Here is a 27,373-nt window from a genome sequence, read left to right on the forward strand (position 1 = left end):
TTATCAGGATTTACCCAGTTCACACCTCCCGGACCAAACAGGAACTCGACCACAAACTGTAGATGAAATCCATATATTTCTAAGCTTACAGTGTGATTCGCAGACACACACACCCCAAATGTGTTTGACAGCATGCATACGTGTGAAAAATGTGCATCAAAAAGTCATCCTTTTGTAAAGTGCACACAAATACGCTTTAAGAATGGGAGAAGAATGTGTACTTTCCAAAGATGTGCGCAAGTGATGCATACATTTGAAAATATTCACACAAAAATTTTGCATGAATTTTCACACACACACACACAAAGGCCACAATCTTATATGGGCACACGAAAGAACAAGCTTCAAAGTGGAATTTGGAGAATTTCGACAAGCTCAAGTTTTGCTGATTTGCATACCCCTATTTCCCTCCCATCATCACTAACACACACACACATACACACACATGCAATTCTTACCATAACTTTTATTTATAATACTTTTATGCCACAATATACTAACATCTCTAAGTGGTTCACATACAAGATCACAAGATAAAAATAATAATTAATTTAAAATATTACATTGTCATAACAATGAAACAGGGTGGTAAAAGAGTCCCTCACAGGTCATGAAAAGTCTGTGTGAACAACTGTATTTTCAAGATCCGTTTAAATTGGCCACTGTTTCTGCTTCCTGAACCACATGTGTGACAGTGTTTCAAAGCATAGGTACCACCACTGAGAAGGCCCGCTTATGTACCACTACCTGATACGTTGGACAAGGAATGACCACTAAGGCCTTTTCAGAAGATTTCAGGGATCACCTGGGTATATATAGGGGAAGGTATCCCAGTCCTGAGTTGTTTAGGGCTTTGTGTGTCAACAACAAAACTTTGAACATGGTTCGGTAGCTAATAGGCAGCAAAGTGCAGTTCTTTTAACACAGGTGTAATATGTGTATATCATAACATTTAGGCTAACTTAGATCATTTCTGCCACTGGGGGACAATCTTGTAGGGTGGGAAAACAACACATATAAGTCTGACTAAACATTAGACAGAGAAGTGGGAGAATTCAACCTGGGGCTGGATGTAGGACCAGAGCTTTGGTCCTTTCTTCTGCTGGAAGCATCTTAGTTTCCTGTTGCTGACTTTGCACCTTACAAGATTGTCACCTTTAGCCACTGTTATGAGAGTGCCCTATGTCACTTCTTGGAAGTTCAGGATTCTGTGCAAGATCAGGGCTTCTGGGGAGTAAACAACAGGGCAGACATTTCTCCCTAGTTGGATCTCCTTATGTAACAGGGCCACTTCCAAGTGCTTAACTCTGCGATGGATCTGCAGTAAAGAAAGCAAGCTGAGCTCAGTTTCAAGGAAGCCCCCTGAGGGGGTGGGATGAACTGGATCACCAAACCAGTATAGCCATGGAGCAAAGAGAGACTTAACAGGTCCCAGAAGTAAGGCAGGAACAAGACAGGGTATGGTGAGCTTCACACAGGAAATGTTTGATTGCACAGCTAAACTCTACTGGCAAGAATAAATTTATCGAGGGACAGAGAAGGCCAGTGACTGATCAAGACAGAGGGCTGGTGGAGCTACTCGGGGCCTGAGAGGTCAGTGTTTTTTTGAGGAAGGTGGCTCAAGGGGGCAAGGTTCCAGCTTAGCTTCCTCGAGGTGCCCAGCTCAAGCCCCCTGCTGTTAGCTCTCCTAACAGCCCTTATAAAACAAATGTTCAAAGCAGGAGAGCCAAAATCCAGCCAAGTCCCAATCCAGCCCTCTGGGATTCCGCAGAAGACCACCCCACTTCCCCTGCCCCCAGCAGAGGCTGGTGGCTCCAATGTCAGTGGGGCAGTGAATCTGCTGCGGGTTTCAGCCAGAACTCTAAAGGAGCTATGCAGCACCTTGGAGAGCTTCTTTAGAATCCTGACTGAAACCTGAAGTGGATCCACCGCCCCAATGACATCGGAGCCACCAGCCTCCACTGCCTGCCCCTTCTCCCTTTCCCCCAAGTACCGATTGATTGGTGGTTTCCTGGCATTTCTGCAATCCCCCCTATTCTAAACGCTTGAAATGCTTCTTGTAAGCTTTAGTCACTGGCAGCTAGAGCTGTACGCTAAAATATGCTGGGGGGGGGTTAATTTTGGGCCCCACCCCTTTTGCCTTTGTCCCAGTCCTCTGTTGCCTTCATCTCCACCCACCACTGGAATGCATCCCCCTGCCCCCAAGAGCTTCTCGAAAATGGACCTTCTGGCTGAAAGAGGTCCCTCATCCATGTTTTAAAGTGTTAACCAATCATTTGACCCCACCACAGCTTTATCCAACCTGGCACCCTCCATATGAGTTGGGCGACAACTCTCATGATCCCCTGCCTTTGCCCATGCTGGATGGGGAGCACGGGGTGTTGTAGTTCAACACATCTGAAGGGCTCCAGGTTGGATAAGGCTGCCAGACTGTGTTAAGCTTTTCCAGTTCTGCGATGACCAGTTTCAACAAGGCAACCTTGCAGTATGCTAAACAGTGAAATGCTTGCTTGCTTGCTTGCTTGCTTGCTTGCTTATTTATTTATTTATTTATTACATTTCTGTCCTGCCCAATTGCTGAAGCTCTCTGGACAGTTCACAACAATTAAAACCACAATGTGCCTTAGAAAATACAATATACAATGCAAAAGTTTAAAACTACAATCTTAAAGTACAAACCAAAACAAAACCTAGCAGCGACACAGAGATTTAAAATACAATCCATGATTTAAAACAACAGAGCTAAAAGTCTAAAACGCCTGGGAAAACAAAAAGGTCTTCACCGGGTGCTGGAAAGAGCACAATGTGTAGATAGATATAGATAGATAGATAGATAGATAGATAGATAGATAGATAGATAGATAGATAGATGATTAGATAGATAGATGATAGATAGATAGATAGATAGATAGATAGACAGAGGATGATAGATAGATAGATAGATAGATAGATAGATAGATAGATAGATAGATAGATAGATAGATAGATGAGAGAGAGAGAGAGAGAGAGAGATAGGCAGGCAGGCAGGCAGGCAGGGGTTGATTAGATAGATAGATAGATAGATAGATAGATAGATAGATAGATAGATAGATAGATAGATGATTAGATAGATAGATAGATAGATAGATAGATAGATAGATAGATAATGATTAGATAGATAGATAGATAGATAGAGGATGATATAGATAGATAGATAGATAGATAGATAGATAGATAGATAGAGGATGATAGACAGACAGACAGACAGACAGATGATGATAGATAGATAGATAGATAGATAGATAGATAGATAGATAGATAGATAGATAATCTCTCACAAAACATAGACATAATATCTCGGATCCTGCCTAGGAATATTATAACCAGCAATGCACTTTGCACCTGTGGAAAAAACTCAAGAACAACTCCTCTTTGTGCCCTATATACATCATCTAATGTACTGCACAGAACCAAAAGGCTATCCAACAGGGTGCCAAGATGTTGATAATTGCTTGCTAATGGAGAATGAAAATGCAGAAGAGCCTACTGCCCAGACCACCTTGGCGCAATTAGACAATGTTGCCAGGGGAACCAAAGCTTGAGAGCTTGTCAAGAGTCCACAGCCTTGCCGCTGGCTGATCTTGGCTTTATGCTGCACAACCAGCAGCATCTCAAAGCGGTCAGATGCACATACACACGGAGACAGGATACATCAGAGAAACTGTTCCTTGGGGAAAGAAACAGTACAGATCTCCGGGCAGGGAGGAAAGAAACCTAGTGGTTCGTTTCAAGCTCAGTGCTACACAGGGATCGCACCTGGCTTCTGTCCGCAGGCCGAAGTCCCAGGGGATGGGATGACCACTGCAATCAGGCCTTTGGTAACCAGGCAATTAAGTGACATGTTGTGGAGGATGCTGTCTTGCCATTCAAAGCCTGCCTTTATGTCTGGGCATGGATTGGCCACTAACAATACTGGATGCTAATTGCTAGGCAAGAAAGCCAGCTAGAGAAATCATTTCATACCCATTTGTCTGGGAGGGAGCTCTGGAACAGGTTTGGATTTTGAGCTGGGAAGGAAAAGGATCTGTTCCGAAATTGGACACAGAGGGCGGAGGAAACTGCCACTATTCTTATTGTTAAAGCTACAGTAGCAGGGCTGGATTTTGGAGCTGGCTGGCAAGATGCCACCCCGGGGGACTGCAAGTGTGTGCTGTTGCTTTTGGGGTGATGGATGCTGCTTTAGAACACACACCGCCTCTGTTCCAGCTGAACAGAGCTCTGAGTGTCCATTCGTAAAGCGCCAAATATGACAAAAGCCCCACAAGTCTTTATTCAGGACTGCTGTGTTTTAGCTGTCGCTTTGGTTTAATGGTACAAGCTCATCTATGATTGGACTAGAACCCGTAGAAAGGTTGAGATGAAAAGAGGCGGGAGTTTGGCTATCAATATGTCTTGTTAAAACCTTTTGCTGGTACAGTGGTGTGGTTAGCTGGAGAGAAGGTGAGAACTAAAGAAGAGGTGAATGAAAAATACACACACACGTATATGTGGGAACTGACAGGGTTATGTAACATGAAGCATCAAAGATGAATAATAAATGATTGCTTGGATGGAACACAATACACAACCAAGGGGGACAAAACTGCAGCTTGAGCTGAAAAAAAAATCCTTTAAAAATTGTCTTAAGATTTTTCTTTTTCTTACCACCACCCTTGAAAATAGCCACTTGGCAGATCTATTTTCTGAATATTCTCCATGATAAATGGAGGTGGAGGCAGAGGTACAGATAGATGCAGAGGTATAATGGTGGCTGCCATTTCTCCCCCACAATGCCCTGGGACAACACTGTGTCCAGGACACTGTGGAAGATGCAAAATGGTCTTCTTTTGGCACAACAATGGCACAAGTGCCACTTGTTGTGGCAGCAGCAACATCAGCATCAACAACAACAACAACTTAGGAAAAAAGAAAGAAGCAGTGCTAATCGTGAGCCCCATACCAAGACGGTCTTGGAGAATTTGTGACCTGGTCTTCCGAGTTTTTCTGCCTACAAATAGGGTGGAGAATTTTGAGATCGCATTTGGACAGGTCTCTAGACCAGGGGTATATTGAACCACTTTCAACCCAAAGGCTGAATTCCATTTTTGAGAACATCTCAGGGAGCACATTCCAGTAGTGGATGGGGCCAAAACCAAAAGGGGCAGGGCCAAACACAAACGGGGCAGGGCCAAACACAAACGGGGCAGGGCCAAACACAAACGGGGCAGGGCCAAAGACACCTGCATATTTTAGCTCCTGCTGCCAATATAACTCAGCCTCAGGAGAAGCATTTCAACCTTTTAGAATGGGGGAAAAACTGCACAAAAGCCAGGAAACCAAATGCTTGGTGGTTGGGGGAAAGCAGCATGGCCAATTGGAAACCAGAAGTACTGGATTGAGACCATGCCTGAGGTTTGTGCCCCTGCTCTAGACAAAACTGCTTTTCACTGTAATCGGTTCATAGTTAATCCCTCAAATACTCTGGATAAACAAAAGTACTGGTGACAAGTCCCACCACTAGCATTTGAGAGTCTTCTACAGAGAGAACACATTTTCAAAGGTGTAACCACACTGCTTAATTTTTGTGCCCTTCTAGCCCTGCAGATTTCCACTGGTGCCTGTCTTAAGAGAAGACGGACTTTTGAAGCTCCCGCATCAGTTAAGAAAGGGAGCACTCACCAGCTGAGGCTGCTTGTTTCGGCCACTTGGAGATTTTTAAGGAGTTCTGTCTTCTTCCTCCTCCCCAGGTGTATGAAAGAGGAACAAACGTGGACCAGTTTGTGACCCGTTTCCTGCTGAAAGAGACAGCCAATCAGATTCAGTCCTTGCTCAGCTCTGTGGAAAGTGCCGTTGACGCTATTGATGAGCAAACCAGTCAGATAAGGTTGGGTGATATTTATCCGCCTTTCAATCCATCTCGTGTTAAATTCAAGCAGTTCCACAACCTGGCTGTTGTCCTTTTCTACGCTTTGTTTTGCTCAGGTGTTCATGGTGTCCTCCCTCTTAAGCCAAACCGAGAGCTGTCTGCCTACATGCCGTCTCCAGCAACATGTAAATTTAACCTGGGACTGACACCAGGTCTGAGGAGGCCCTAAGCAAAGGAATCCTGGTGGGTGAATCCTGGTAGATTTACCAGGTCTGGGAGCTGCCATTTTAATTTCCCACAATGCCCCAGAGTGATGCTACAGCATGGGCATTCTGGGGAATTAAAATGGCAGCTCCCAGACCCACTTGATGTAAAAAAAAATACAACTTTTTAAGGGGGCTGAGGAGCCTCCTCTGTGGTGGGCCTAGTCAGGGCTCCAGAGCCTAATGAGGACCTGTGGAGTTCATGTTATGACAACAGGCCTACCTTAACCTTCTGCTCCCCTTCTGTGGGAGGTTGCTGAAGCACATGGGATGGAACATGGCTCAGTGGTGGAGCACCTACTTTGCATGCAGAAGGTCCAAGGTTCAATCCCAGGTATCTCCAGGTAGAGCTAGGAAGAAATCCCACCTCAAACCCTGGAGAGCCACTGCTGCCAGTCAGTGTCGACAATACTGGGCTAGATGGACCCAGGGTCTGACTCAGTATAGGGCAGCTTCCTCTGTTCCTCTGTTCCATGTGGGCAGGATGATAGAAGTCGCAGTGGCAGAAGACTGGACTTTCCTCTCCATGTTGTCAACGGAAGCATCAGAGGACTGGGGAAAGGTGTGAATTAGGGCCACGGGAAGAGAGTTGTCTTCAAAATCCATGGCTCCTATCTCTCACACCTCAGTATGTGCCAAAAAATAAATTAGAGGAAAGCAAATGGATGGAAAATGAAAGAAAGGACAAGAAGCACGGTCTGAATTTTGGCTCAGCAAAGAAGAGTTGAAATTATATGTCGCACAGCTCCACAGAGCAGCACGCTTGTTGACCAGAACCCAAAAATTGTTGCTATGGAAATATGCGAGGGGGAGGGGAGCCAGAAGCTCATTCCAAGAGGTTCCCCCCACACTCAGTTTTAAATCAAAGAAAATAAACAACAGGTCACAAAGATATAGCAGCTTATTGGGGAAAGATCTCTCCATTCGATGGAGCCTTGCTATAAGATAAGAGTTCATCGAGATCCTTCACAACAGCCCCCATATTCATCTCCCCTGGCCACTTCTCTAACTGTGCAATCCTATACATGGCTACTCAGAAGTAAGTCCCACTGATTTCAGTGGGGCTTACCCCCTGGCAAATGAGTATCGGATTGCAGCCTAACATGTAGGAAATGTACCCTGTGTCCTGCTTACGGCAGCCAATGTGAGAATGGGGAAAACACAATGGGGAGTTTCAAAGAAACCCCATCACACATTAAAAGCACATGTGAGGGGAGTTGCAGGGCCCAGACTGGCTACCTCCTCCTTGCTGCTGACTGGCTACGCAGGGCATGCAGGGACTACAAACATAAATTAATGTACAGGCATAGAGAGCCCTTACATTAGAGGGAATCGTAAATGGCCTTGAATTCCCCTTCTCATGGAGGTTCTTTATGCACATACATTGGTACATGCATCAGGCTGCTTCACCCTCTCTCTCATCACACAACAAAAAGAAATAGCCCAGGCTGCCAGTGGTTAGGAACGTAGAGAGCTGTCTTGTACTGAGTCAGACACTTGGTTCATCTAGCCCAGTATGGTTGATCCTGACTGACAGTGACTTTCCAGGGTCTCAAGCAAAGGTTTTTCCAGCCCTACTTGGAGATACTAAGGATCGAAACTGGGATATCCTACATACGAAGCATATGCGGTACCTAGGGGTGTTGGAGAAATTTGTCTGCGGGGTGGAGTTCGACAGGTTTTCCTGGGCTCAGCCCCCCAGACTTCGTTTCAGTTCCTGTTGTGACGCCTGGCTCAATCTGCCCTTCAGGCATTTTGTGCCTCTTTTTCCACAGGTTCCACAGTTTGCACAAATTCCTGAGCAGAGTGGCACAGATGTCTGAGCAATTTGCACTAATTACCCTTGAATTTGTGCACATTTGGCCATAGTTTGTGCAGATTGCTCAGACATTTGCACAAATTGCAGAACCTGCAGAGGGAATGTGCAAAAAGAGTTCCCAGACTTTGGGGGAAAGCCTGCAGCTCAGTATGCAAATGCAAACCGAACCAGACATGGTGCAGAATTCTGTCGAGCCAAAAAAGAACTGTATTTCCTAGCAATCAACATCCCTCGCTGTACCACTAAGCTACAGCCATTCCCTAAATTAGAGTGTGCTAACAATCTAAACTTTGGTGGAGAAGAAGATGGGAGAGGGAAGAGATAGCAACCTTTTTCATTTTGGTACTCCCTTCAATTTCAGTATTAAAGACTTCATTCTTTTTGTTATTCATTCATAAAATGGCATGTGCTTAAAAGTAATTTGTTTTATTACTGATGTTCCTTTTCTTTTTCTTGGGGTTTTGTTTTGTTTTTTGCTGCCTGTGGTGGTGGCAGCAATGGCAGCAGCAGTGACAGGAGCAACAGATTGGATTTCAGTGGCTGCTCTTAGCAGCTGCCATTTTGTTAACCCAGAATGCCCCAAGCGTTGTGTCATTCCATGCCATTTGGGGGAATATGGTGGTCTCCAGTGATGGATGCCATGTTTTCTTTGGCATGCCCCAGGAAAGTAAAATGGTGGCTACTAGGAGCAGCCCCCAAATCAGTTCTGTCCCCACTGCCAGAGGAAGTTACCTCTGCACTGTCCCTATTATGAGTGATGAATGGATATTAATGGTGTATAACAAATGGAACCCATTCATTTTTCATTGCGTTTATTTTTGGAACAAATGCTGCTAGGTTTTGGGTTTACTTTTATAATGTAGTTCTAAACTTTTAGATTTTATATTGTATTTCATGCTGTCTTTTGTGGTTTTAATGGTTGTGAACTGCCCAGAAAGCTCCAGCTATTGGGCGGTATAGAAATGTGATGATGATAGATGGATGAATGGATAGACAGATAGATCCAAATGGACTTCATTCAGTTCCATTTTTCATTTGGTCCAAAACAACTGCATGTCCCTAAAAGAGCAAAATTCATGTAACACATAGCCCTTGGCTGATAGGAAAAAAGTGTCTTACAACACAACCCTATGCATGTCTATTAAGCTCACCAGGACTTACTCCCAGGTTTGGGATTGCAGCTTTAAAAGTTTACTTTCTTCTCTTCCCCACACACCCCAAAGCTCTTTCCCTACCTAAGATTCCCTCTGGACTGGAAAGCAGCTGGGGAAAACATTTGATCCAAATATATATATATATGTGTATATGTATATATATATTGACCCACCAAGAAAGGGTTAAACACCACCTCACTCCTGCTTCTTCTCAGAGTACATTTGTAACCTCCTGCAGCTGTATTTCAGTTAATAAACATACAAACCTGCCCAGTGTGACCCAGGAGGGGTTATGTGAAAATAGGGTGCTTCTCCCTTCCCGCCTCACCACCACCACCACATCCGTGCCATCTGTTGGAAAGGTGGGTAGAACACCAGGCTGTGATACGAACATAGGAACGTAGGAAGCTGCCTGAGACTGAGTCAAACCCTTGGTCCATCTAGCCCAGTACTGTCAACAACACTGACTGGCAGCAGTGGCTCTCCAGAGTTTCCTTCCCGCCCTACCTGGAGAGGCAGGGGATTGAACCTGGGACCTTCCGCATGCAAAGCAGGTGCTCTACCACTGAGCCATCGTTCTTCCCCAGCTAAGGGAGCCACTTCCTTATAGAAAACTAAATCGGAAGCACCAGTAATTAGTAGGGCATGGTCCATTGTGTTTGCTTTTGATGTTCCAGATGCAACACAGAGGTGTGAGGGGCAGACGACGGTCACTAAGTTCCAGACCCCAAATGGGGGCAGGGGGACACGTGTTCATCTGCAATTACTTCACTTCCCAACTTGACCACCTGCGTCCCCTTCTTCCTTGGCAAAACGCAGGCACCGAGAGAGGCTCTACTGTAAGAAAATCAGTAGTGTTTCTAGAGCTTCTCCTTCCATTCTCGTCCTGCTCTGCTTCTCTGTGTTTTTTTTTACTTTTTTTACTTTTGATTTTTGCAGCAGCCGCCGGTTGCCAGCAGCAGCAGCAGCAACAGCAGCCAATGTATATTCATGAGAATTACTTCACAGGGCAGGATAGATCTCCCTGCATTGCAGGTGGATAAGATGCATCCACCCTCTCTCTCTCTCTCTCTTTCTCTCTCTCTCTCTCTGTTCCCCGAGTGTGGCCAAGTGTCACTTCAGTGCAGCAGTGTCCTGTTCAGCAAATGCACTGTTCAGTGGAGGATGGTGGCTCCATTGTCATGGGGCAGTGAATCCGCTGCCCCATGACCCTAGGACTCTAGGTTCAGCACCCTGGATAGCTCCTTTAGAGTTCTGACTGGGTCTGACTGAAACCCAGAGCGGATATCCTGTCCCACTGACATCGGAGCCACCAGCCTCCACTGGTGTCAAATCTATAATTGGGGCAGGGAGGGGGAATCATCTGTCTACAAAGCCTGCATAAGCACCTTCAGAGCAAGATACATCACATTGCCTGTGTGCATTTGCAGGGCTGGCCCTACCATTAGGCAGAGTGAGGCAACCACCTTAGGTGGCAGATGCTGGGGGGGGGAACAGTGGCAAACCCCAGCTGTTCCGCCTGAACCTCTCCAGCCATTCTCCCCTCTTGAAGGACAGAGTTGTGTGTGCCGCACAGCCTGTCTTGCGCCCTCTAAACCTAGGGTGTGGTGGTGGACACTTTTCTGTTTCCAGTGTCCACTTGGCTTCTGGACATGGAATGGAGGTGGGTGCCATCTTGTACTTTGACTCAGGCAGCAAAACGTCCTGGGCCGGCCCTCTGGCGTTTGGTTGTGCTTTGAAGTGGGAAGACACCAACTTTAGGGTGAGGCAGGAGCATATGGCTCAGGGCTTCAGTTACCTGGCACCTCCCCCATTGCCGACTATGGAGAAGGGAGCAATTGGAGAATGGATGGGACATGTTCCTTCCTGTAGCTAACAGAAAAGGCCCTGTGGTACAGGCTGATTAGCTGCTGTGTTGGATGGTGACCAAGCCATCTAGTGGCCAAGCTGGATGTGCACCACATCTCCTGCGTTTTTACTAGGGTGGCCACTTGTGAAAGGCCAAAAAAGAGGACGTGCATGCATCATCAAAACAGAGGATAAAAGAGGATGCAAATTTGCATAACATTTGCACATGTTAATTTATATGTAGAAATGCAAATTTAGAAATAATAATTACTTAGGTAGAAATATAGTACATTTCAGCAGAGTGTGGAAGACTGTGACCAGGTGAGCTGTGTGCCTTCCTCATTCCACTGTGCAGGTGCTTTGATGGACATCTTCAAGGCCCAGCCCTTCCTCCTGATGGCACGTTATCTTTATGCCAGAGTAGGACTGGACAGCCCTTCAGGTAGAGCACACCTTCAAAAGAGAGGATAGTTCTCTGGCAGCCTTTCAAAATAGAGGATTGCTCTCTGTAAAAGAGGACACATGGCCACCTTAGTTTTTAGCTTTCTTCCAGGTGAGATCCGCTAGCAATTGGAACGTTTTAATTTGAATGGCTTTTTCCCTTGAAGCAAGACACCCTTCAGACCTGTTGGGCTAGTCTGCTACATGGAATGGTTGGGGTTTGCACCCAAATTTGCATATAAGAGCTGCAGGTATGGGTCTAGGCAAGGGAAAGTGTTCATTTTGAACTGGTTGTGTTAAATGCAGATGCTTGGCAGAAGCAGCCCGGGATGCTCTCTGAGCTTGCTTCATTTGAGGGCCTGCACTGATTCTTCCCAGATAGTTTTGCCTATCCCTTCTCAATAAATTCATTCAATAAGCAGTACTTCACAAAAGCATCACAGGCCTTTAACATATAAGCTAGGGCAAAGACAATGCTTCAGTAAGCATGCTGTTTTTTTATAATGATTTCATAAATATCTGCTTTTGTTTTGCTGTCTTTTCTTCTGCTTTGCATTCTCCTGCATTTTTTCCTAAATAAACCTGTCTTTGTTTAATATCCTTAAGCTTTGCCCTGGGGACTGAGTAGCAGTTTCCTGTAACCACTTCCCTCTATTACATGACCTAGATCTTCAGAACTCTTTTAGCCCAAAGACTGAATTACATTTCAGAGAAACTCTCGGGGGCTGCATCCCAATGGTGGGCAGAGCTGAAAGCAAAAGGAGGTGGGACCAAAAGAGCAGAAATAGCAGCATATTGTAGCTTAAACCTCTTCCCGCCAGTAACTAAGCTTTTGGAGAAGCATTTCAACCTTTTAGAATGGGGGAAAACACTATGCAAAAACCAGGAAACTACAAAACAATTGGCAGTTGGGGGAAAGGGAATTTGGTCCCTAGACCTAAGGTTCTGCACCCCTGACCTAAATGGAGGTTGAATGATTTGAAAGAACCCAATATTAAATGATGGGGGGGGCGGTTAGAATAATGCTGTGCCGAAAATTTCTCCACATTTTTTTCAACTATTCTCATTCAATTTGATAGGAAAGAAATTGCTTTCAAAAAGAAATTCAAAGAAGGGGAAATTTCAGGTAAATTCTCATGGGTTTGGTTTGGGGTTCTTGGGCTTACCTTACTTGTGAGGAGGCTGAGGAGTGTGCATGAGTGTCCTGTCTGTCATTGCACAATAATCTCTGAGGCATCCTGTAGCTTCCCCCACTTCGGCTAAAGCCATCATGAGGGAGACATCAGCAGGCAATTCCTCCCATGGGGCTTTTTCAGTTCAGGAAGTGCAGGTGGCCTGGGAGGCTGCAGAGCAATGGAAAGATGTCTAATGGAGAGAGAAAATGCACACGGCCCCCTCAGCCACCTCGCAGTGATTAGGCAAGCTCAAAAACCAAAAGAAATTCAAAATTCTGCCTGAGAAGAGTGGAAGCCTCAACACAGTTGATGCTGCTGCCACCTACAGAAGCAGTGCAAGAAACCCAAAACCCTTAGTAAAAAAGACAGAAGCTGTGCTACAACCCCTGCCAACAGTGAGCCCTATCTGGAAAAAACTGTTGGAGAATTTCTTCTCCCATAGGAGAAATTTGGCAAAATTGTCCCCCGCCCCCGCAACTTCTCTGCCTACAAATAGGATGGAGAATTTTGAGAGGCCATTTGTGCACAGCTCCTGACTGTTAGAGCAATACGACAATGGAACCCATGACCTAGGGAGGTGGTGGGCTCTCCCCCACTGGAGGCATTCAAGAGGAGGCTGGACAGCCATCTGTCAGGGATGCTCTGACTTGGAGTCCTGCATTGAGCAGGGAGTTGGACTCGATGGTCTTGTAGGCCCCTTCCAACCCTACTCTTCTATGATTCTATGATTCTATGCACAACTCCAATTGAGAGTTCACAACAGCCATACCTATTTCGCTATCAGTGACTCTTACCTGATGAATGCGTTGAGGCGATGTCAGCGCACTCTGCCTTTACATGCCAAGTATTCTTGTTTATGAAAGTAAATGTGTGTTTTATCCACCAACTGAGCGTATTAAGCAGGTGCCACATCGGCAGAAGAGGAAACAATCACTAAGCAATTAGTCTTTGGATGGAGCAATTAAAGATTTCTCTCTCTGCTCATGGGCCTGTAAATGAGAGAATCAATAATGGCTTACTTTCTGCTTGCATTCTATAAAGCTCCTCTGAATAACAAGATAGAAGCAAATGATTGCCTCTGGTGTTCTAGTGGGGCGGGTTTCCCTGTAGAGACACATGAGTGGCTGCTTGCAGAGTCAAGATCCTTCCCAACATGCTGCTTTGCAATAGCAAATTATGCACTGTTGTGGCTGAACATCAGGCATATCAACAAGGTCTTATGTTGCAATTGGTTGTGAAATTATGAAACGTTCTCTTGGTACCTTTTTATCATCCCCTCCCCAATTTCTCTCCCTCCCTCCCCAGTTCCTATTTCTGAGCTTCTCCAAAAGATACATTTTTTAAAAAATCTTCCCTGTATAAATCTTGTGCAGATGTCAAGGGTACTGTCTTATCTCAGTGATTAGAGTAGAAAGGAAATTGTTCCCTTGACAATTAGCATTGCTGACTGGCAGGTGATGTGCCCGTTCACAGGCCGCCTCTGAGTGCCTGCAAACCAGCACCTAAGCATACTCAAATATTCATTTATTTAAGAAATGCCTATCCCAGTTGTTCCCCTCCAAAAAGAGAGTTGCTCAAAGTGACTTACCAGATATTAAAAACGTGAACATAAGCATTAAAACACATTTACGACAAGCTAAAAGAAGCAAAAAGCCGCAGAGGAGACAAAAACGAAAGAACCACAGCTAACAGAGAATAAATAAAAGTAAACCACAAAAACAGAGACAAATGCCTATTTAAAGAGAAACACCCAATGAACGGCAGAACACAGATAAAGAGAAAGATGACCAAACTTCATTGGGCAGGGAGTTCCATGTAGGCCTAAATATCTGGTAGCATCTGTATGAGAGTGTGCATCGTCCATCACTATGAAGAGTTAACAAACATCAGCATGGATGTGTTTCAGTAATATATATTGTTGTGAATTGTTGTGAATTGCCCTCAGAACTTCAGCTATTGGGCAGTATAGCAATGTAATAATAATTTTAAAAGCTTTAATTTCTATCAAAAGTTTCAGACAGACAGACAGACAGACAGACAGACAGGCAAAATTATCCAAAACACATTTTGCTTCCAGTAATTATCTTTGTGGTGATCTATTTGATTTGGTTTGGTTTGAAAATTTGGTTCTGATCTCCTGATTAGGGATGTATGTATGAGAAATTTATTTCAGTTCATTTTTGACCTGAATTTACCCAGTCCACTTCTCCCAAAACCGAACACAGACCTGAATCTGCAGTCGAGCTCCGCATGTTTCTGAGCTTGTGATGTGATTCACAGAACAAAAAAGAAATGTGTTCGAAACATGGGTATTCTTGCAAAGTGTGCATGAAAATGCATACTTTTGAAAAAATGCACACAAACATGCTCTAACTGATGGGAGAAATGCAGACATTTCAAAAATGCACACAACTGATACATACATTTGATTTGGAAAAGCACACACAAAAATACACACAAGTGGTCATGTTAAAAGGAAAAACAAAGTCTGTGATCTGATATAGATACAAGTCGGAACAAGCTTCAAGGTGGATTTCAGAGAACATTGACGAGCTCAGATTTTGCTGATTCGCACATCCTACTCTTGATGCAAGTTCATCTTTAACTTTGGTTGGATCATACCAGAGCTTCGGCTGTTGGGCGGTATAGAAATGAAATAAATAAATAAATGAATGAATGAATGAATGAATGCCCCCTCTGGTGACTTTGACACAGGCTAGAAGGCTAAGGAGATACAAGCAGCAAGATAAAGGCAACATCTACCTGATCATTTATTTATACTTTGAAAGGCAAATGATCTGCGATTATTACAGATCCATTGCATTGGTGATTGCTCTTCACAGCCCAAAAAGATCTTTGTTCACTTGCAGTTCCTAGTGCAGGATAACTCTGGGATGGCAGCTGCTGGGATAGTGGCAAATTTGGGGTACCTTTAAATGAAACACTATATACAAGTCATATAAATAATCATTCAAAGATACATTCCAATGTTCTTTTGTGTCCATCTGTTTATCCTTCTCCCACTGCAGACATTTCCACAGTAAATCTGGACACAGTGTCATGGACACCTGGTATGACAACCCTGTTCCTAATTATTCCCCCAATAACAGAATCATGACCAAAGAACGCAGGAAAAGTTTCCAGACTGGTAAGTATTGCTGTGGATGCTGGGAAATCAGCCTTGATTGGGTTGGTGGCTTGCTAATAATCCAGAATGATCTATGGAGGTTTGATTGAACAATGACAGGAGATGTTATCTTGATTGCTGGGAATCTCTCTGTAGCTTTTGAGATGTAATACCCATCTGAGTATGGGAAGGTGAGGACCTGCAGCTAGTAAGAGGGGGACAGAAAAACAGTTTGCAACCAGTTGGCAGTAAGAATTTTAGAAAGTGAGGAGGGGCCTCCTAGCTGGAATTAACTGAAGCATCTGGTGGGGAAGACGTTGCTTTCTTTAGAATTAGTGGTTATGTTGTCTATTTGTATGTGCATACATGCCTGCACTTTGCTGGTATACTTGTAAATAAAAGAAATATGGTAAAGACACTCTAAGTCTCCAGTGAATGGAAACTAAACCATCTAGCAAGGCTAGGTGAGCCTGGGCCCTTTAAAATGTTGTTGGACTACAACTCCCATCATCCCTGACCACTAGCCCTACCGGGTGGTGCTGATAGAATTTGGAATTCAACAGCTCCCCCACCTCTGCTCTATAACATTATCCCAGGAATTTCACAGCCATTGGGGAATTGGGTGGTTGGTCGTTTGCTTGCTTGCTTGTAGATTTAAACAACTATGCAGAGCTGAACCCTGACATGCAGCCTTGACTCGGCATAAACCCTGGACTCGGGAACTCTCAGTCTCTCTGAGATTGTGAAATGGCCTATTTATTCATCCTGCAGTGCAGGGGATGGGACAGAAGTCCTCTGCGTTCGTTAGGCTCCCTTGCTGAATCTAGGCACACTTGAGGAATTCAATCTTCGTGAGTTATGATATTGCTTATTTACAGTATTTTTATGCTGCTCCTCGGCCAAAAAAAAACTTCACAGAGCAGCTTATACTCTGTCAGTAAAATAAGAGAGTCGCTGCCTGCAGCCCTACAATCTAAAAAGACCAGCACCAGCTCCAGCTCTCCTGCCACTTGTACAGGCAGTCTCCAAGGACACCCTTCACATAATGCCTGGCTCTATGGAAGGACCCTTCATAGCCAGGAATTTGGGCCGGGCCGGCTCTCTGATGCTAACCACTTTTCTGGCCAAGGCGTCTCTTCTGAGAGCTCGTCTGCCCACCACTCACTCTGAGAGGATCCGCAGAGTGGGCAATGGGAGTGGGAATGGGAATGGGAATGGGAAGGGGGGGGGAGGGAGACATGATGGCAAAGGGAAGGGTGCTGTGGTCACACGTCCTCCTGGTGTAGGAGAGCACACAATTTGCTGCTCCTCCCACTCCACGACCTGAAGCAGGGGATTCACCCTGCTTCACAAGAGGGCCGGCCCTGAAAAAGACATGGCACACAAGGAAAAGCGGGGGGGAAAACTAAGTAGATTTCCAGCAGGCATGGTAGAATGGCCCTGCTTCGCCTCTCATTTCCTGGGGGTGGGGCAGGGCGGGGGTCCAACTAGAGCAGGCACTGATGTTCCCTCAGACAGCTCCTGTCTCCCTCACTCCTTCTTCTTTGAACTGACTGGATCCACACCTCCCAGTCGAATCTGCAGCTGTGGAGTCTGGTAGCTCCTGTTTCAGTAGGGTAGTGGATCGACTCTGAGTTTCAGTCAAAACCAGTCAGAACTCTAAAGAATTTATCCAAGGTGCTGAATCCATCTTGGGGATAGGGTTCAGCATCTTGGAGAGCTCCTTTAGAGTTCTGACTGGTTCTGACTGAAACCCAGAGCGGATTGACTGCCCCACTGAAATAAGAGCCACCAGTCTCCACTGATGTGCAGACTGGAATTTACTTGTTCACCAGCAGTCCCACTGAATGTCCTGATGCAAAAAGTGTCTCAAAATATCTTCCAAAGTATAAAGTAGTATTTTGAGAGATGCTTTGTGGAATTAAACGAGTTTAAAATATGTATTTGAATGCAGATTTTCATGTGGATTTTTTTTTTAATGGACTATTGCAGAAATGGGACATACAGGGCCTATGAACACATGCAAAATGGAAATAGACAGATTACTCCATCCCTGGCTGAATCCGTGCATTTGGCAATGCATTTGGCCACAGGAAACAGTTCCAGCACATTTGATGTGGGAATATTCTCTTGGATCATTTAAACCGTCCCTTTAACATACATGCATATTGTATAGAGAGGAGGAGGAGGAGGAGAAAACTGTGGGGCAAAAGACCATGAAATACAAGGAACACAGCCTATCGTGTTTTTACGCAAAACTTTTCTATTTGAATTTTGCATATAAATGGGAGGGGCTGCTTGTCTTGCATTTTGTAGCCTTTTAGTGCTACTGTTTGCAATGTTTTTGCTTCTATGTGTGTGCGTGTGCCTGCACTTACCAAGCGAGGATAACACTTCATGCATCTGACCGAGTGGACTTTAGTCCACTGAATTTCTGCCACAATAAGGTCACAATCCTAGGCAAGTTTAGGCAGAAAACGTCCTACTTTTCCCAGCATTCCCCAGCGAGCATAGCACCCTAAACCTGTTACTATTTAATCTGCCACAGAACTCTTAGATGTTTTTTACTGCAACAAAGGTTGTTTTGTAGTATCCATTTATTTACAGATATACAAGCTCAGGAGAGGAAAGCAGGCAGGCACCCAAACTGACAATGTCAACCTATAAAACACCACTGGTCCCACCCACCCACCCTACACAATTAATTATCAATGCCTTTGGAGTCCTCCAACGTGCATTATTCCCAGCTAGTTGCAAAAAAGAAAAGCAAAAACTGGCTTCTATCTCCTTTACTGGCTATGTTCCAGCTTCAAATCACTTTCTGCCCATTCCCCCACTCAAGAAGGTGGGAGTGTGTTTAGTAGCTAGTAGCCATCAACCATCAAAAGCCATTAGTGCTAATTTAAACAAGTATCTTCTAGTCATCAGTGTCATTAGTACCCATTAAAGAACCATCCTTAGTAATTAAATAAGACTAGGGGAAATGTTGTCTCCTTACCTGACACAATACAAAGATCATGTTAGATCTTTAGAATGAATGAGCCATGAAAGACAGGCTACCCCTTTGTGATTGCTCCACACATCTTAACTCACATTCAAGCCTCCACATTTAAATGTACATTTCAGTTACAAAAGCAAGAGCAGATACAAACAGGATCAGTTCTCTGTGTTGTGCCCATCTCCCTCCTCCCCCCCCAAAAAAAATCCTCTGGATCCACATCCATGTCTCCCAAATATGCACTAAGCCCAGAAGCCTAAAACAGAGAGGGAGGGAGAGAGAGAGAGAGAGAGAGAGAGAAAGTGTGGGAGAAGAAAGAAAGAAAGAAAGAAAGAAAGAAAGAAAGAAAGAAAGAAAGAAAGGCTGTAGCTTTTGGGTCATGACTATATTTCAGTGATAGAGTACCTGCTTTGCATGCAAAAGTTCCCAGGTTCGCTCCCCTACATCTCCAGGTAGAGCTAAGAAAGATGCCTACCTGAAACCCTGGAGAGCCACTGCCAGGCAGTGTCGACAATATTGAGGTAGATAGACCAAAGGTCTGAGTCAGGCAGCTTTGTATGTACTAAGAATCCATGGGGTTTAGTAGACCACAAGCTACACAGCCAGCAGTGTGATGCAGCAGCTAAAAAGGCTAATGCAATTGTGAGTTGCACCAACGGAAGTATAGTGCCCAGATCACAAGAAGTAATGGTATCACTCTATTCTGCTTTCGTGAGACCTGACCCAGAGTATTGTGTCCATTACTGGGCACCACAGTTCAGAAGGATATTGACAAACTGAAGTATGTCCAGAGAAAGGTGATGAACCTGGAGACCATGTCCCTCAAGGAGTCGACTATGTTTAGCCTGAAGAAGAGACTATTAAGAGGCAATACGATAGCTGTCTTCAAATATTTGAAGAGTTGCCATGATTACAGACAATAGAGGAAATTTGTTTTCTGTTGCTCCAGAGGGTAGGACACAAACAAATGGGTTCAAATTACAAGAAAAAGAATTTAGTCTAAAGATTTGAAAGAACTTTCCTAACTGTACAAGCTGGTTGGGAAACAGACAGTCTGCTTCTGAAAATGGTGGGCTTTCCTTCATTAGGGGTTTTTAAGTGGAGGATGGATGGGCACCTATCAGAGATGCTGTAACAGTAGATTTCTTAAATTGGCAGGGGGTTGACTAGATGACCTTTGGGGTACCTTCCAACTCTATGATTCTATGGGAGATATATGAGGAGCTAGCTAATCAGACTCCAAGCAAGCCAAAGAACAACTGCCAAATACAATGAAACTTTTTCTCTCTTGTCCCTTCTGGCAAATCCTACTTCTTTTGCATCCTGGCCCAGCCTGTCTGCAATCCCTTGTCACATGCTTGCCCCATAATTACATTTCTTTCCACAGCATCTTCAGACACCAAGGAGGAGGGCTTGGAAGCTCAGATCAACAGGTTAGCCGAGTTGATTGGAAGGCTGGAAAACAAGGTAGGTAGGAGGACTTTAAAAAGAAATCTTCTGTATTGATAATATCGTCTTGACCAAGTCAATAGCACAGCCTTCCCCAATCTGGTGCTGTCTAGCTGTTTTGGACTACAACTCCTAGCATCCTGACTGGGGATAGTGGGAGTTGTAGTCCCACACATTTGGATGGCGCCAGGTTGTGGAAGGGTGCAATAGCGTGATTTCAGGGTGTTGGTTTTTGGCAGGGATTTAGACACTCGGTTGGTTGTTTCTTAACACACTGAACACAGTCACAAAATGGTGGGGTCTGTTTGTCTGCTAGGGCACTCCATAATAGAAAGTTGTGTAAATGTCAGGCTCAACTACTTGCTGTGCTACCTTCTGTGATTCTTTCCTCCATTTCTTTTTTAACCCAAAGTGGGTTGGCCATTTACACAGGACAGACCTCTATTCGAAGGCTGTCCTATCCAAGTCTGGTCCACTGAGGACATCAGAGGGCATGACCCTGATGGTTCCACATGGACCTATGGGCCAGCTGGAGTCCACCAGAAAAAGAGGCTTCAACGTGGTGGCCCCCTTCCTGTGGAAGTACTCCCTGCCTTCAGAGGTCAGGCAGGCACCAGAGTCGTGTTGCTTTCAGCGCTTCCTGAAGACATTGCTATTTCGAGAGGCCTTCCCTGAGTGACCAGCTGCGGTTTATTAAGTTCAGAATCTCTTCTTTTAAAATGTTTTAATTGTTTTAATTATGGGGATCGTCTTTTTATCTTGCTGTTCACTACTCCGAAATCTTTGATGTGGAGCGGTATAGAAATATTGTAAATAAATAAATGAATAAAGAAAGAAAGATAAAGAACCATAAGACCAGAGAGCCGGCAGGGGCCTTCAAGTTGCCTGTCCACATTTAGCATCTGGACAGATGAAGTCACGGTGCTCCAATGTGTCAGCTGTCGCACGATGTCACAGCATCGCCCAGGGCATATTTGCATAGACATGTATACCAAAGGGGGAAAGAATTATAACAATCCACACCAGGTTGTAGATAGGAATGGACGAAATGTCCCCTGTCTGCCCCACATTCTGCTCACTGAATCCCTGTTACATACCCAACCCAGTCAGTGGCACAGGGTGAGCCAACTGGGGGCTCTCACAGGCCGGGACTCACTACAGCCGCTCGGCATCCATGCAAGCCTCCATTTTTGCGCAAGCTGTGGCTGTGTGTTTTCGTAGATCTACTGTGAGAATAGTAGATCTACACAATGGTGGCAGTAAAGATCCATTTCTATGGCTGAAATGAACCTTTGCGGCCACTGTTGTGTAGATCTACTGTGCAAACAGTAGATCTATGGAAATTCTGAGCCCCATCTTGCGCAAAATGGCCGCTTGCATGGACGCCGAGTGTCTGTAGTGAGTCCCAGCCTCACACGCAGGATGAGGGTTTACCAAGCTGGGTTTGAGGGCACGAGCAGGGGGAGATTTGGCGAGTTCCCACACTGCGTCGGGTGCCCTTGCCATCCCTAGTTGTAGATGGCTTTGTGTTCATGGTGGGTGAGCTCATGCTTCCAATGAACCATGGTCGCTACAGGATTTCAGGACATCTGTAGTATGAACCAACTCCTTGATTTCTAACATCTTGCATTAGGGTTAGCCATAATCAAGACCTTACATGGCATGTTGTTGGGGCGTTGTTTTGAAGACATTTTTGTATCCAAGAGAAGGGATATCATAGAATCATGGAATAGTAGGGTTGGAAGGGGCCTACAAGGCCATCGAGTCCAACCCCCTGCTCAGTGCAGGAATTAGTTACATTTGAGTTACATTTCTTTTGCCCAGCTCTTATTTCTACCAGATGTTCTGGTGTTGGATCTAGACTAAATCTGGATCAAGTGTGCTGGTGGAAGAGGACTTCTCCACCCCATCCTTTCCAAGGCAGTTCCTCCAGCCCCCTGAAAATGCTACACAGCAGGCTGGTTTGCACATAACAATAAGCCACACCAAAAAATAAGCTATGGTGGGTGGGTTGGTTGTTTGCTCGCTAACCCACATTACTCCTGACAGACGATCAGGTGCTCTGCGGCTTGCCGTGACTTGCTTTCCCTTTAGTCTTCCCACCCATTTCCAGCATGTATCCCATGGGGCTCTGTGGCACAAGCTCAGCAACCTACTCAACTAATGAGTGCAGCGGTGTAGAGATTTTTTTGCAGATTTCTTTTCCCACTTTTGGGGAGACCTGTGTATTCTCACTAAAGCACAGAAGTTACTGTGAATAAGCCCAGTAGTTGTTGTGAATTTACGCAAACTTCCCTGAAAGTTTTATTTAAAAAGTAAACTTGTGCAAATTTCCCCAAAGGTGAAACAAAATAGCGTTACGTTTGTGCAAATCTCCCTGAAGTTGAAAAAAAGGTGTAATTTTTCTAGGGAGGCGATGAAGTAGAAGACTAAATTGACAAGTGTGTTTATATTGTACATTCTTACCAGTGTATTGGAGAAGGGGCGGATGGCAAAGGAGGATGGAGGTGGGAGGCGGCAGAAGCAAGATCGCAAGGAGTGACCAGGTTTTTCACCACTCTTGCTGGGCAACTCTGTATCCCTTTCCAACAAGCCACGCATAAGTCGCCGGTCTTCTGGGTTCACACATCACGCCAAGCCAATCTGAAAACAAGCCACCCTGAACAAGCCAGGAACAAGCCATGGGTTCTCAGGGTGGTTTGTGTATGGTTAACAGATGGTTCAGACGCCATGACAAGCCACCCTGAAATAAACAAGGGTGACAACCCACCATAGGTTGCTGTGTTGTGCAAACCAGGTCAGAGAGTCAAGAGATCGTGCTGAATGAAGTGTGGTGTGGGGGATCCCCAAAAACTGAGGGGAACAGACCTTCTGAGAGTGGAGCCCTTCCTCTCATGGAATGTCCCTACCTCTCATTGAAGGCAGATCCTAGATCCAACCACTGGAAAAAAATCCTTATGGGCTAATAAATAATATATAAATAAATAAATTATTCTAAAATAATTTAGAATTAACCTTCATAAGCTTACATAGCTTAATTTTTCTTTTCTTTTTTTTAGACTAGAGTGGTTCTTAGTGTGTGACCTTCCAGAAAGACTATATTTGTTGCTAGACATGAATAGGATACATCAAATGTTTTAATGCATGCACGGTAAAAATGGATACATACTCTATGGAATGGTAGGCATGGCGCAAGTGAGATAAAATAGGGGTAGCACCTTGCAGACGGGCTAAGTATTGAGAAGGACTGGAGAACTCATGGAATGGAAATGAAAGCAAACAGGGCCCAAAGGAGACCTCTGTATAGTAATGCATCCCATAGCAAAAGCCTTACCCTTGAATTTCTCAAAGCGAGAGGCAAGGAGGAAGTCCAAAAGCGAGATGCAACAGCATGCTAGAACTAAAAGCCTTGAGAATAACATTATGCAAAAAAAGTACTGTGGGCGGCAGAAGACCATGAAAAGCGCAAGGCTGCCATGAAGGCCTTGCATGTATTTGCACAGAATACAAAGGAACCTGGGCTCATAACATAAATGTAGAGATGCCGCTGGAATTCTCCCCACCCACATTTCTCCCTGGAATTTAGGGCCAAGGAACACATTAATTTAAAGACATACGTCTGGATCCAGAACTAGTCCAACTTAGAGTAGACCAAGACTGGATGCAATGCATCACTAGTATCTATGGCCCCGTCTACATGGCACCGCTTTCACCCTTCACACCATCACAATTGCACAGCATTGCAGCTTCGAATTAGCTTCTGCTGGGATACACTCGCGATTTACTGTGGGCCTCCCTAACAGACTCTGCCGTGCCCTCTTTTTTGCCATTATACTTTAATGCGCAGCTGTGCAGTCCCATGAGCATGGGGGTGCGACGCTTCAGTGGCTGCTTGGTATTTCAGGGGTTCTGTTGTGTCTGTCTGTCCCTCGTTAGGTAAAAAGTGGGTGTTCTGTGCTCCTTCATTTCCACGCCATCTGTTTGTCAGTTCCCCAGCCTGAGACTCTCACGATGGTTCGCACTCACAACCATGCCCACCCATTGCTCCAAAATGGTAGCCAGAGCGAAGTTGGTCCTCCCCCAAGACACACATACACTCCAGCCCTTGGGCACTGAGTCCAAAAGCAACCGTTGCGAAGATACGAAGCTGCGAAAATGTGCGAAACTGTGATTAGATAAATGAAAATGCCTCTCTGTGCCTCTGTAACTGCGCAGGTGCCAAGGGACAGGGGAGTAAAGGGGCAGCACAGAGTGATACATGCCCACAACATGTCCACGGCAAAATACGAAGTCAGTTTGGGGAAGGGACAGACGGCTCGCAGCAAATGGAAAACATCGCAGCAAAGTGCCTCCTTGGAGATCCACATTTTCCCGGAGAAAACCACAGATGGCTACAAAGTGGCAACTGTGACATCTGTCCTGAAGGGACCTTGACTCACAGCTGCCCTGGAGTCAAAGGCTCATGTAGATGGGACCTATGTCTTTTTTTTTTTTTTTTACTCTAGAGCCCCAATCTGGATCAGGAGTCAGGAACCAGGGGGGTTAACCCTTCACCCCTTACTGCAGTCCCCATCCAGAGTGGGGGGTGGAGGGCATGCCATGCCATTTATACTGCCAGATAGTGATCCATTTGCTTTAATGGATAAGCTTAAATGGCTGCAGCGGGGACCTCAATCCAGATTGGGACCACAGCCAGGGGAAGGGTGAAACCCCCACCCACCCCATGTTAGTGCCCCAAACTGTATCAGGCATCCTGCACTTTGTTGTTGTTGTTCAGTCGTTCAGTCGTGTCCGACTCTTCGTGACCCCATGGACCATAGCACGCCAGGCCTTCCTGTCCTGCGCTCTCTCCCGGAGCGTGCTCAAGTTCATATTCATTGCATCCATGATGCTATCTAGCCATCTCATCCTCTGCCGTCCCCTTCTCCTTTTGCCTTCAGTCTTTCCCAGCATCAGGGTCTTTTCCAGGGAGTTTTCTCTTCGCATTAGGTGGCCAAAATATTGGAGCTTCAGCTTCACTATCTGTCCTTCCAATGAGCACTCAGGGTTGATTTCCTTGAGGATGGACTGATTTGACCTCCTTGCAGTCCAGGGGACTCGTAAGAGTCTTCTCCAGCACCACAGTTCGAAAGCATCAATTCTTCGGCGCTCAGCCTTCCTTATAGTCCAGCTCTCACAGCCATACATTACTACTGGGAAAACCATAGCTTTGATTAGACAGACCTTTGTCGGCAAGGTGATGTCTCTGCTTCTTACTATGCTGTCTAGGTTGGCCATAGCTTTCCTCCCCAGGAGCAAGCGTCTTTTAATTTCATGGCTACAGTCACCGTCTGCGGTGATCTTGGAGCCCAAGAAAGTAAAATCTGTCACTGCTTCCATTTCTTCCCCTTCTATATGCCAGGAAGTGATGGGGCCAGATGCCATGATCTTAGTTTTTTTCATGTTGAGTTTCAAACCAGCTTTTGCACTCTCCTCTTTCACCCTCAGCAAGAGGCTCTTGAGATCCTCTTCGCTTTCTGCCATTAGGGTGGTATCGTCTGCATATTGGAGGTTGTTGATAATTCTCCCAGCAATCTTAATTCCGACCTGTGATTCATCCAACCTGGCATTTCTCATGATGTATTCTGCATATAAGTTAAATAAGCAGGGTGACAATATGCAGCCTTGTCGTACTCCTTTCCCAATTTTGAACCACTTGGTTGTTCCATGTCTGGTTCTTACTGTTGCTTCTTGACCCTCGTACAGGTTTCTCAGGAGACAGGTAAGGTGGTCTGGTACTCCCATCACTTTCAGAATTTGCCACAGTTTGTTATGATCCACACAATCAAAGGCTTTAGCGTAGTCAATGAAGCAGAAATAGACGTTTTTCTGGAATTCTCTTGCTTTCTCCATGATGCAGCGAATGTTGGCGATTTGATCTCTAGTTCCTCTGCCTCTTCTAAACCCAGCTTGTACTTCCGGTAGTTCTCGGTTCGCATACTGCTGAAGCCTAGCTTGTAGGATTTTGAGCATCACCTTGCTGGCATGTGAAATGAGCGCAATTGTGCGGTAGTTTGAACACTCTTTGGCATTGCCCTTCTTTGGAATTGGAATGTAAACTGACCTTTTCCAGTCTTGTGGCCACTGTTGAGTGTTCCAGATTTGTTGGCATATTGAATGCAGCACTTTAACAGCATCATCTTTTAGGATTTTAAATAGCTCGGCTGGAATACTGTCATCTCCGCTAGCTTTGTTGTTACTAATGCTTCCTAAGGCCCACTTGACTTCACTCTCGAGGATGTCCGGCTCAAGTTCAGTGACCGCACTATCATGGCTATCAGGGACATTCAGATCTTTCCTGTATAGTTCTTCTGTGTATTCTTGCCACCTCTTCTTAATCTCATCTGCTTCTGTTAGGTCCCTGCCTTCTTTGTCCTTTATCATGCCCGTCTTTGCACAAAACGTTCCCTTGAGATCTCCAATTTTCTTGAAGAGATCTCTAGTCTTTCCCATTCTGTTGTTTTCCTCGATTTCTTTGCATTGTTCATTTAAGAAGGCCTTCTTGTCTCTCCTTGCTATTCTCTGGAACTCTGCATTCAGTTGGGTATATCTTCCCCTTTCTCCCTTGCTTTTCGCTTCCCTTCTTTCGTGAGCTACTTGTAAAGCCTCATCAGACAGCCACTTTGCTTTCTTGCCTTTCTTTTTCTTTGGGATGGATTGAGTTGCTGCCTCCTGAACAATGTTACGGACCTCCGTCCATAGTTCCTCAGGCACTCTGTCTATCAGGTCTAATCCCTGAAATCTATTCCTCACCTCCACTGTATATTCATCAGGGATATGATTTAGGTCATACCTGAACGGTTTAGTGGTTTTCCCAACGTTCTTCAATTTAAGCCGAAATTTTGCAAGAAGCAGCTCATGATCTGAGCCACAGTCAGCTCCAGGTCTTGTTTTGACTGACTGTATGGAGCTTCTCCATCTTTGGCTGCAAAGGACATAATCAATCTGATTTCAATATTGACCATCTGGTGACGTCCATGTGTAGAGTCGCCTCTTGTGCTGTTGGAAAAGAGTGTTTGCTATGATCAGCATGTTCTCTTGGCAAAACTCTATTAGCTTTTGTCCTGCTTCATTTTGTACACCAAGGCCATGCCTGCCTGTTATCCCAGTGATTTCTTGACTTCCTACTTTAGCATTCCAATCCCCTATGATGAAGAGGACATCTTTTTTTGGTGT

The 27,373-nt window shown here is 45.1% G+C and overlaps 1 protein-coding gene across 1 annotated transcript in view; it reads left to right on the forward strand.

Annotated features, from left to right (window-relative positions):
• Positions 1-27,373, forward strand: part of NECAB2 (N-terminal EF-hand calcium binding protein 2) — a 307,800-nt gene that overhangs the window by 251,897 nt on the left and 28,530 nt on the right. Inside the window, exons 6-8 of the mRNA XM_084812033.1 lie at positions 5,766-5,902; positions 15,614-15,732; positions 20,097-20,176. Of these exons, the coding sequence (XP_084668159.1) occupies positions 5,766-5,902; positions 15,614-15,732; positions 20,097-20,176 (336 nt within the window). The remainder of the gene's footprint in view (positions 1-5,765; positions 5,903-15,613; positions 15,733-20,096; positions 20,177-27,373) is intronic.

This window comes from Heloderma suspectum, chromosome 8, assembly GCF_057233095.1.
Source record: "Heloderma suspectum isolate Gila_16-S chromosome 8, 16-S_ref, whole genome shotgun sequence".
NCBI lineage: Eukaryota > Metazoa > Chordata > Lepidosauria > Squamata > Helodermatidae > Heloderma > Heloderma suspectum.